We start from the raw sequence: 12,045 nt of genomic DNA, 5'->3' as shown, positions 1-12,045 counted from the left end.
TTAGCGCTGACAACGTTGCGGCAGACACGCGGCATTGCTGCAATAGGACGCAGCGTTCATTGTGTGAGCAAATTCTCGCGATCGACCATTAACTGGCACCGGCCAGGGTGGCAGGGTGGGTGCGCTGCCTGTCCAGTGTCCGGAATGCACTCAACGTTACAGACACCTAGCCCCTTCCGATACCCCAGTCCGATACACCATAGCTTACGCTCTGAAACCAGGTTCAGCTGTAGTTGGTCCGCACCACTTTTCTTTAACTCGTACCTACCTCCCTTCCCCCACGGCTCAGTTTGGGTGTCCTCCTAAAGTGAGGAGTAACTGCTGCTTTCCTTCCTCAAAACCACTCTTCCCTCACCAGAAAGTTGAGGTGTCCACCGAGAAATGAGAGGGCTACAGCACCTTTCATTTCCTTAAAGCCAATTTCGCAACAAATCTCCCGCTATCGTTAAACGTTTCGCCTAGCACCAAAACGCACATTGTATAGTCGGTGCACCTCTAAGTACAGATATAGTGTTCCCTTCTAGAACACTATAGTACAGACGATATGCTTTTAATTTCTGGTGATGAAGCCCCGCTCTATGCTCTTTGTGTTGCGCGTGTCAGCATTATGCAGGATTCCGTCCTCCCGCTAACCGTGGGCGTTTCCTGGTGGGCGTTTCCTGTCGGCAGCTGCCGCTCGCCCGTCCATCAATTTAATGTGTGCGAATGCCACGTAAGCATGTAAATGTCATATTATTGACGGAATAGCGTTAACACTCCGGTTCTGCAGAAAATCCGACGCCGTCGACGTCGTCAGCGTTGTGAGCGGAAAATGGGCTAGGGCAGGGTGGCCAGGGTTGTTGCCCTATCCTCAGGGTGGCAACCCTATGACGAACCTGGGGCACAAGGTTCTGCTGTGCCTCGCGCAACCTGTTATGGTAGAAACATAGGCCGGTGATGTGACCTGGCGGCACCACCACAACATGTCAATTGCCGGCGGCGCCTCCAAGCTGGGAACTTCGTAAACCCCGTCTGGGCCTATGATCAGAGAGATGAGAAACAAAGCGACAAGTGCAAGCACTGTGCGGCGAGAGGGACCCTCGACCACATAATCTGGGAATGCGCTAGCTACCCAGGGGCTAAAGCAAATAAAAATTGTAGAGAAACCTGGGAAGCCCTGCTGCGGAGTGAGGCCCCTGCTCCACAGCATTAAGCCATCCACCTGATGGAAGAAGCCGCGAGGAGTCATGACCTCTTCGCCTGCTTCTAATCGCGGAGGTCGCGGCCCCCCCTCACCAAGGCCTGCGTGCCGGGGACGGGGAGTAGGGGGCTTCCTTATCTGGCGGAAAATAAAGGGCCACGGCACCGCCACTGCGATCCCACGCTCACCACTCATGTATCTACAGGTGCTGCTGCTGATTTTCCTGGGCCGGCCATGGACGATGCACAAGACGGAATGCCTCAACGATACAAGCTCCCAGCTCGGCGCGTGTACGTCAACCGACTGCGGCCTATCAACATGTTTTTTGCCCGCGTCACCTATTCTGGATGCTCCGCCACTTCTGGACGCAGTGGTCGATTCCGTCTGGCAACGTGGGACTCTGACTGCTGATCGGGCGGTACAAAAGTGCGCGCCTTTCGACGCCTCTCTGGGCCACGGCACCGCCACTGCGATCCCACGCTCACCACTGATGTATCTACAGGTTGGTTACTATGACGCTTATTCTTACCGTGACGATGACGTCTGTCTTTTAGCGGTGTCGTGGCCACCTCATGTTTTGAAAAGTTTCCGCGCTGGTGTATCCTATTTATGGTGTCTGCTAGTTTTGGGAGGCGATGTCGAGCTAAACCCGGGACCCATGACTAAGGCTCAAGAGGAAAAGCTGGACCTTGTGGCTGGTTCCATCTTACGCCTTGAAGCTAGCAATGCAGTCCTTCAAGACTCTGTCAACAAAGTGCTTCAGATTCACGCAGACTTAAAAATTGACTTAGAAAAACTAACAAAGCGAGTTCACGATCTAGAGCAGAAATTTGCAACCGCACCATCTGCTGAGCTCGTGGTGAACAGTGACAAGGGTCTCGCAATTGTACAGGAAAAAACTGACGACCTTGAAAATCGCTCTAGGCGATCCAATGTTCTATTTTACGGTATAGATGATCCAGAGAAGTCGGAAACTTGGGAGGAGTCTGAACGTCTCGTAAATGACTTTTGTAAAGAAAAATTTGGGCTTACTGTTGAATCTGTTTCCAGAGCACATCGCGTGGGCCGCTTTTCTTCCGAGAAAAAGCGGCCTATCATAGCCAAATTTTTTAATGAAAGGGAAGTTGACACTGTCATGAGCCGCGGCTATAAGTTAAGAAACACAAATTTAAGCATCTCGCGCGATTACTCCGAAGCCGTTCGCGAAAAGCGACGGAAGCTTCTTGTCGTGTCCGGTCGCTGTGTTGAATGCAGCGAAAGACGCACACGGTACTTTTAGACTTCGTTTATTTAGAGCCGATGAGGGTGCGACCAGCGTCGACCGAGGCAGGAGCCGAACTGGCCGCCCGAAGAAAGGACGGAGCGGAGAAGCGTCCACGGGAGGGAGTGGCTTCTCAGAACAGGAGGAGGGTGCGGGGCGCACCGTGGGGGGGGGGCCTCTGGCGACAGCGTGCGACGAAGGGCAAGTAGTCGTTAGGAGGATTGAGTGGTCGTTAGGAGGAGGATGCGAACTGTCGTTAGGAGGTGAATGCGAGTGGTCGTTAGGAGGGGGCGCACACACACAAAAGCGATAAGGGGACACAACACTTCCTTCCCCCTTAGAAAGTTGCCTGGTATCGTGCAGGGGGTCGGCGCTCACGCGTGGAGGCGCGCTGGCTTTGTGCGCTCGGGGGAGAAACACTTGTAGGCTGGCTGTTGTTCGCTGTGTCTCCTAGGTCTGTCCTGGGCGAAGTCTCTTCTTCCGGGAAGGGGTGCCAGGCTATGTGGGAAAATGGTGCACGTGTTCTCTCCGCTGGCGGACAGCTCTCAGACGGCGTCGTAAATCTACGCAGCTGGTTGAGATGTCGGCGTGCTACTGTGCCATGTATGTTGACGAGCCAAGAGCGCAGGCCTATGCGTCTGACAATTGTAGCTTCCTCCCAGCGTGGCTTTTTCAGGAACTGTCGGGCGAGGACGCGCTGCCCCTCATTAAGCGTGCCGCAGCGCGGAATTGCTTTTTCTTCCCGGAACGTCTCTGCCTTTGGCTCGGGGAGGATGGCTGTGAGCTGGGTTCGCATTTCACGCTCGAACATCATTTTCGAGGGGGTCTCGCCTGTTGTGCTCTGAACCGTCGTGTGCTGCTTGAAGAGAAAGCGCGCAAGGCGGCGCTGCAGCGAGCCTGTCTGATCTCTTTCAAGGGCGCGTTTTAGCTCGGCTACGTAGCGCTCGGCTTGTCCGTTTGTCGCTGGGTGGTAGGGAGCAGATGTAACTGATGAGATCCCGTTGTCGCGATAAAACTTGAGGATCTCCGCAGACACAAACGGTGTTCCGTTGTCCGACACTACCTTGCGCGGCAGGCCGAACGTTGCAAATAGTGATCGGAGGTTGTCAATGACTGCTGCCGAAGTCGTCTGTCCCATTTGCCTTATCTCAAGCCACTTTGTGTGGGCATCTACGACCACAAGGAAAGTGCAGCCCTCAATTGGTCCTGCAAAATCAATGTGCAGTGTGTGCCATGGTGTGTCTGGCTTTTCCCATTCTGGGACAGGAGCTTTCGGCGGGGCGCTCCGGCTGCTCTGGCAAGGCTTGCATTCTCGCACCACTGTTTCGATGTCGTTGTCAATGCCAGGCCACCACATGTAGCTTCTGGCACACTTTTTCATTGCAACGATGCCCCGATGTCCGGCGTGGATGAGAGACATAGCTTGTGCGCGTAGTTCTCTCGGCATCACAACTCGGGACCCAAATATGATGCAGCCGCGATGGGTGCTCAACTCTGTAGCTCGCCTGCGGTAAGCGTCGAAGTTGTCCCCTTTGAGTTTATGCACGTTGCCTTGTTGAACAGCTGTGTAAACTAGCCGGAGAGCTGCGCACTTCTGCGTAGATGCTGCAACTGTGCCTGCTGTAAGCGGAGGTTCTGGCAGTGCTTCGAACATCAGAACGTCTCCTGGTGGAAATGGTTCGTCAACAGTTGCGTCTAGTGGCAGACGGCTTAGCGCATCGGCGTTTTGATGTTTACTCCCATTGCGGTAGACCAGAGCGTAGTCGTACGCTGAGAGTTTGATGCACCAACGTGTCATTCGCGGAGACAAAGTTGGTGGCATAGGCCTTTGTGGTCCCAGAATGCCCAATAGCGGTCGGTGATCGGTTATAAAGGTCACCTTCCGGCCGGCAATGTACTGGTGAAAATGTGTCGCCGCGTAGACGATGGCTAGCCCTTCTTTGTCAAGTTGCGCGTAGTTGCGTTCTGCTTGCGACAACGTACGTGAGGCGAAGGCGATGGGAGCTTCCCTTCCTTGCTCGTCAGTTTGCGATAGAACCGCGCCGACTCCGTACGGTGATGCGTCGCAAGCCAAAAGCAGAGGCTTCCTTTCGTCGTAGTGGCGGAGGACTGTACATCTTCGAATCAGGTCTTTCAGGGCATCGAATGACTGCTGATGGCGTGGCGACCATGTCCATGTCACATCTTTCCGAAGGAGTTGGTATAAGTCGTTGGCCACGGTAGCTCTTTGTTCCAAGAACCGGTCGTAGAACGTCAAGAGTCCGAGAAAAGCCTGTAGCTCCTGCTTGTTTGTTGGAGCTCGTGCTTCTGTGATCGCTCGCACTTTGTCCTCGGTAGGGTGAATGCCTTCCGCATCAATTCGGTGTCCCAGAAATTGCACCTCTGGCACCGCAAAACAGCACTTCGATTTGCTTATGCACAAATTAGCGTTTGCTAGCCTTTCGAGAACGAGCTCTAGGCGCACTGCATGCTCTTCAGTGGAAGTGCCACTGATGATGACATCGTCAAGGTAGACACAAACTCCTGGGATGCCCTGAAGCACTGTCTCCATGAATTTTTGAAATATGGCCGGGGCTGCAGCTACGCCAAAAGGCAGTCGCTTGACTTTGTACAAGCCTTTCAGTGTGTTAATTGCCAATAATTCAGCAGTTGACTCGCTCACCTTCAGCTGCTGATACGCCTGGGTGAGGTCCAATGTGCTGAAGACTCTTGCGCCACGTAGTACACTGAATACTTCTTCAGGTGTCGGTAGCGGGTAAGAGGACGCTTTAGTCGCAAGATTGACGGTGCTCCGGTAGTCTCCGCAGAGGCGTATGGTTCCGTTCTTCTTGCGAACTACGACAAGTGGTGTGGCCCATTCTGAATGCTGCGTCGGCTCGATGACACCTTGCTGCTCCAGTTTGTCCAACTCTTTTTCAACTGAATCTCGGAGAGCAAACGGCACCGGCCTGGCCTTCAGAAATTTGGGTTGCGCGTTGTCCAACAACTCCAGTGTGACCGGGGGCCCTTCGTTTCCTGGAATCTCTTCCGAGAATACTCTTTCGTATTTCTCTTGCAGTTGCTCAACCATGTTCTGGCTCGGCGTCTGGTGTATGCCGCATATCATCACGCCTAGTGGAGAAAACCAGTTTCTCCCTAGAAGGCTTGATCCTGTGCCCTTCACAACAAGCAGAGGTAGCGTATGGGTCTGGCCGTTGTAGTTAACCTGCACGTTGGCAGAGCCCAATAGTGGCAGATTCTGTCCTGACCACGTTCGCAGGTGCGTGTCGTCTTGTTGCAGGGCGGGTGCGTCAGATGGCCATGAAGTTCGGAACGTGTCCTCACTGATCAGAGTACAGGCTGCGCCGGAGTCCACCTCGAACTTAATCAGCTGGTGATGTACGCTTACTTCTGTAAAAATCTTCGGTCGCGTGCCGAGATTCATGGTGTTCAGGTCGTACAACACAGATGGTGTTGCTGATGTTGTTCCATGGAGATCAGATAGCGGCGTATTCTCTGAGGCGTTGACGCTGTGATTAGGCTGGGAAGGTGACTTTATCTTGGCAAGTCTCCGTTTCGTAATGCATGCTCTTTCGATATGCCCTCGCTTGTGGCAAAAATTACACGTGGCTGACTGGAATCGACATCCCTGGGGGTTGTGTTGGTCGTCACACCGCCAGCAGCGTTGTGCCTTTTTGACCGATTTTACAACAACAGAAGGCTTGCGCACCTGGTTGCTTGTCTGGTGTACCGGCTCGGTGTTCCGGCGAATCCCTCTCTGCTGGTGACCGGCGCTCTCCGCTCGAACGGCGATGTCGTAAGCTTTGCTGAATGTGAGGTCCTTCTCAGCGAACAGGCGCTGCTGCAGTGACTCGTCACTCAGTCCGCACACAAATCTGTCGCGTAACATCACGTCCAAGGGAAGCATGGTGGTGTTAGCAGAAGAAGCTGCGTCTCCCTCCTGCCCGGTAGCTGTTGTCGACAGCGTTCCAAAATTGCAGTCGGCAGCGAGCTTCTTGAGCGCGGCTACGTAGGCGCTCACAGTTTCTCCTTCCAGTTGATCTCGTCGTTGGAAGCGAGCCCGGCTGTAGACCTCGGATGGCCTTGGGTCGTAGTGCTTTTGCAGCGCTTTTACGATGTCGTCGTAAGACACTGCCGCTGGTGTGCTTGGCTGAATAAGGGCGCAGACAGTATCGTAGGTCTGCTCCCCGCACAGCGTCAGCAGGTTGGCCCTCTTCAAGGCTGGGTCTGTGATGTTGTTAGCTTCAAAGTAGAACTGAAGGCGTCCAACCCACGATGACCACGATGAGCCGTTGAATTCTGGTATCTGATTGGGAAACCCTCGCGTAGCCATGGCTTGTCAATAGCGTTGCGTAGCGCGGGTCGAATCCACTTTCTCGTCGCCACTGTCGTGTCCGGTCGCTGTGTTGAATGCAGCGAAAGACGCACACGGTACTTTTAGACTTCGTTTATTTAGAGCCGATGAGGGTGCGACCAGCGTCGACCGAGGCAGGAGCCGAACTGGCCGCCCGAAGAAAGGACGGAGCGGAGAAGCGTCCACGGGAGGGAGTGGCTTCTCAGAACAGGAGGAGGGTGCGGGGCGCACCGTGGGGGGGGGCCTCTGGCGACAGCGTGCGACGAAGGGCAAGTAGTCGTTAGGAGGATTGAGTGGTCGTTAGGAGGAGGATGCGAACTGTCGTTAGGAGGTGAATGCGAGTGGTCGTTAGGAGGGGGCGCACACACACAAAAGCGATAAGGGGACACAACACTTCTCCAGTTTTCAAAATCTATTAAGAAAGATGGGGATAAAGTGCGACTCGTTTTCAACAAGCTCTTCGTTAACGATGATCTTTACATGTGGAACACCAACGAAAGTCGAGCCATTCTTGTATCAGGGCGCGAGGATGGCGAATGACGTCCTCCCTCCGTTTCCGTTAACCTGAGTTCATCGACCACCTCACCTGCCAAATTACATTGTGGTAATGATAACGAATGGCTGTTTTTGTATACCAACATTAGAAGTGTTGTAGCTAACGGTATTGCACTATCATCTTTCATCGATTCATGTCAAGCTTCTTTGGTGGTACTAACTGAGACGTGGCTGAACGACACTATTCATGATGTCAACATCTTTAGCAGTGCATGCAATTTCACATTTTTTCGCTGCGATAGACAATTGCGAAGGGGGGGCGGTGTTCTCATCGCGATAAAGGAAGATTTCATTGCCACACCTATCGTTATCGATTCTTTCCTTGAATGTGTTTGGGTTTCTTTGAATGATGGTGCATTTCGTGTCATCATCGGCGTTTTCTACCGTCCACCCGACATGTCTGGTGAGTTTTCAGATGAATATCATCGGGTGCTCAGTGAAATGTATGCGCGTTTTCCCAATTCCGCTGTTATTATATTTGGAGATTTTAATTTCCCAAGAATTAATTGGTCAACACTTTCCGTAGTGGACACAGATGCACAAGCACATTCTTTTCTCAGCACTTGCCTTGATTTTTCATTAACACAACTCATTAACCAACCAACACGATCAACTAAAGCCTCTTCCAATGTACTTGACTTAGTTCTCACAAACAAACCTGATATATTTTCAGGCATAACTCATGAGGAACGCATCTCTGACCACGATGTTATCACTGGGTACATTAAATTTCGCGCTAGTAAAAAGATAACTACTAAAAAGAAAATAAGATGTTACGGCAAAGCAAATTTTGATGCAATTAATGCAGAATTATTAATGTTTTCTGATAAATTTTTGCATGATTGCTGCTCTCGCTCTATAGAGCAGAACTGGATCCTTTTTAAAACTGCCCTCAATGATCTCATCGACCAGTTCATTCCCATGTTAACCATTACCTGTGATAGCAGTTCTCCTTGGTTTACCAACCGTCTTCGGCGGCTGAACAACAAAAAGAAAAAACTATACAGACAGGCAAAACTGAATGGTCTTGTGAGTTCACATGACAAATACAGAGCATGTGAAAAGGATTATAAGGCGCTATTAAAATCTACTCGGCGCAACTTTTTTTCTCATGACTTGTCTTCCATGCTGAAAAATAATATTCGCCGTTTTTGGCGTGTGGTAAACCCAGTAATTCGACCTGACATCACTCTTACAGATTCTGTTGGTGTTCCCATCCCTGATTCAGAGTGCGCTGAACTTCTTAACGATGCGTTTGTAACTGTGGTCACAGATGAAGACATTACTTCCTTGCCTACATTAAGCGCACTAGTAGAACTAACTATGGACGAGATAGTCATCAGTGAGCCTGGTGTTTTATCTCTACTAAACAATCTCAAAACATCTTCTAGCGCTGATCATATGGACTTCAATAATACAATTTTAAGGAATACATCACATAGCATTTGTTCCATGTTAACCGCATTATTTTCACAGTCGCTATCAACTGGCACCATTCCTAACGACTGGCGCATAGCTAAGATAATACCCATTTTCAAATCAGGTGATCGTGCTTCTCCGCTTAACTATCGTCCCATCTCCTTAACAAGTACAGTTTGTAAATTACTCGAGCATATTATACATACTCAGGTCATCAACTACCTTGAAGATCATAACATTATCTTCGATCATTAGCACGGTTTTCGCAAGGGCTACTCATGCGACACCCAACTTGCCGGTTTTATTAATGATATTCATGCACTGATTGACGCTGGTTTTCAAGTTGACGCAATATTTTTAGATTTTTCTAAAGCATTTGATCGCGTTCCACACCAAAGGTTGTTGCTTAAACTTTCCCAACTGAACATTCACCCTAATATTATTGCATGGATAGCAGATTTTCTCTCATCTAGAATTCAGTTCACATCAGTTAACAACTCTAACTCATGTTACGCTAATGTTACGTCTGGAGTTCCACAAGGCAGTGTACTAGGACCTTTACTTTTCCTCATCTATATTAATGACTTACCCAATTGCGTGACGTCCAGAATCAGACTATTTGCTGACGATTGTGTGCTTTATCGACGTATAACCTGTAAAACTGACAGCCAGCCACTGTAGTCTGATCTTGAAGCGATAAGCACATGGTGTTCTAATTGGTTAATGCCTTTAAATCTTTCCAAAACTAAGCTCATGTCTTTCACCAACAAGCCACGTATTCCTACCGCCTACTTTCTTGATAACAATAGTGTAGAATTCACCACAAGTTACAAGTATCTTGGCATTAACCTTCAATCCGACTTATCATGGAATCATCATATTAATCTCACTCTTGCCTCCGCTAACCGTACTTTCGGACTTCTCAAACATAATTTAAAAGAGGCCGCGACACATGTAAAAAAACTAGCGTACACCACATTAATCCGTCCGAAACTCGAATACGCGTCTGCCATTTGGGATCCTCATCAGAATTATATCATCAGTAACATCGAAGCCCTGCAAAACCATGCTGCGCGATTCATCTTTTCTGATTATTCATGTTACACCAGCGTCACCTCATTGAAGACTAAAGCCGAGTTAGATAACTTAGCACTGCGCCGAAAAATTTCCCGTCTATCACTCTTCCACAAGCTTTATCACCATCCTTCCCTTCATGATGAATTCTTTCAGCCACCCCCAGTTATCTTTCCACGTCGCGATCATCCTTACAAAGTTAAACGCATTAACTGCCAGTCATTCCATTATGCCTATTCTTTTTTACCACGCACAATAACCGAATGGAACGCTTTGCCATCAGAAATTGCCACAGAATCTGATCTAAATAAATTCCAACATCTTATGCACTCATGTTTCAACAACTAAAAAGGTATTTTTTTAGCGTTCTTTTCTTCCGCCTTGTCTTCTTTTTATTTTATATTTTTTGTTTTGTACTTCAGCACACCTTTTCCAGTGTCGTCTTTTTCTTTTTCTAGCGGTGCTGTTATTTATGCTCAAATTTTGCTGTTATGTGCATTGTTGCGAATGCCGATTTATGATTAATATTTTGTGATTTCTATTTTATTTTAGTGCAATATCTTTATCCTTATAACAATGCTTTGTACTTACTCCCCCCCCCCCACCCTGTAATACCCTCAAATGAGGGCCTTTGGGGGTATTTTGAATAAATAAATAAATAGATATCATGATCATCATCATCTCACCGGATTGGGAGCAAGCTGCCCACCGTAGCTGGTGGCAAGTAAAATAATGACTGCTGGCGACAGGTTTCTATGGAAGACCAACATGGCTCTCGCATGCGTCACTGATAGCAGCACCTGCCATCTCAGGGCAGTGACGCATCCCTTGAACACTGCACCACTATGGAAGCAGTGGTATGAGAGCACCGAGGGATCAATGAATGTAAAGTAGGGAATAACCAATTCCGCGTATGTGGGCATTAATCCATTAACACAATCACTTCGTACCCTTAAGGCGGAGCTTTAATGTCTTGTTCGATTTTTTACTCTGCACAAGAAACTGTCTTCATCTTGTCAGTCTTGGTGCCCGATTAGCCACCGTCCCCTCTGAGCCTAACCACGCCGCCTGGCTTGCTTGCAGCTAGGCGCAGTTCAGATAAGGCTAGAAGGAGAGATCGCTGATGCAGGCGGAAACGACGGCCCTCCAATCCTGAGAAATGCAGCCGGTTTTAGGATTTCCCCATCACACGCGAGCAACACTTCTCGTGTAGCCATTGTACTAGGCTCAGAAAAGAGGGTTGGAGGGGGGGGGGGGGGGTTAGTTTCGCGAGCACCGAGGGTTACTTTCTAAATTAGGAAGCACGGGTGGCATCTCTCCCGTTTATCTCAACCCCGATGACTTCGTAGTGACGCGCGCAATTTCCTGTTCTCTGAGGCCAATGCTTTTACATTGCCGAGCTGTCGACTCCCTCCCCCCTCTTCCCTTCCTCTTTCCCTTGTTTCAGCACCACGCTCAAGCATGCCCTTTATATCTCTCTCTCATTCTTCCGGGCATTGCACAAGCGTGATATCTGATCAAAAGCCTGGGGTGCTACTACGACTCGCGAGAAAGCAGTTTCACAGAAGCATGCTGAGATTGCGACGCGGATAGGGCAGAGTACACGGTGATTAAGGAGAGCGAGATAGCGCGACAGCCTTTCACAAAAATTGTTTCCAGCAGAAAAAAAGAAACAAATCAAACAAGCAGAAATAGGTGTCGCAAAACAGTAGAGAAGTAGCGGTAAAACAGAACAGAAAAATGAAACAAACCCACCAAGGCAAATGAAAGTGAAATTGGAAATCGCCTCTGGCAAACTACAAGCCCACTCTCTGATCACAGCTTTTCGGCAGCTAGCGGCTGTGATTTTACGAGAGAAGGAATTTGCGCCAATTATTAGGATATCACCGATCTTCAAACGCCATGCCCAAAGGGGATCAAGTAAGATGACTCTCTATCGCTGTTACCAGAGTTACTTTGATTAAAAAGGCGTGAATCCTGTAATCATGTTATAGTGTGTACGCAGCTGTTATTCGTCCGTGTAACAAAAAAGAGGCAGAAAAAAACGATCTAATCTTAACTCCGAGCCTTTACATTCGTCAGAGATTAGGCGTTTTTCTAGGCTTTTCACGCTAAATTGGCAGGGTGCAGTGCGGCATGTCCTATAGCATACACTGCTACTGTTGCGACTATTACTCCTTGTTATCGTCATGAAGAGAAGTT

General features: G+C 49.4%; 1 protein-coding gene across 1 annotated transcript; it reads left to right on the top strand.

The window, feature by feature from the left end:
• Positions 1-1,125: 1,125 nt before the first annotated feature.
• LOC149335672 (uncharacterized) lies at positions 1,126-11,360 on the top strand. Its single transcript, XM_089553992.1, has 2 exons — positions 1,126-2,332; positions 11,291-11,360. The coding sequence occupies exons 1-2, from the start codon at positions 1,227-1,229 to the stop codon at positions 11,358-11,360; spliced, it is 1,176 nt and encodes a 391-aa protein (XP_089410118.1). The 5' UTR covers positions 1,126-1,226.
• Positions 11,361-12,045: the final 685 nt, after the last annotated feature.

Source organism: Amblyomma mixtum, chromosome 7 (assembly GCF_055824585.1).
Source record: "Amblyomma mixtum isolate Tamu chromosome 7, ASM5582458v1, whole genome shotgun sequence".
In the NCBI taxonomy this organism is placed as follows: Eukaryota; Metazoa; Arthropoda; class Arachnida; order Ixodida; family Ixodidae; genus Amblyomma; species Amblyomma mixtum.
Note: the sequence above shows the minus strand (reverse complement) of the source record. Positions and strands in the feature narration are given on the sequence as shown.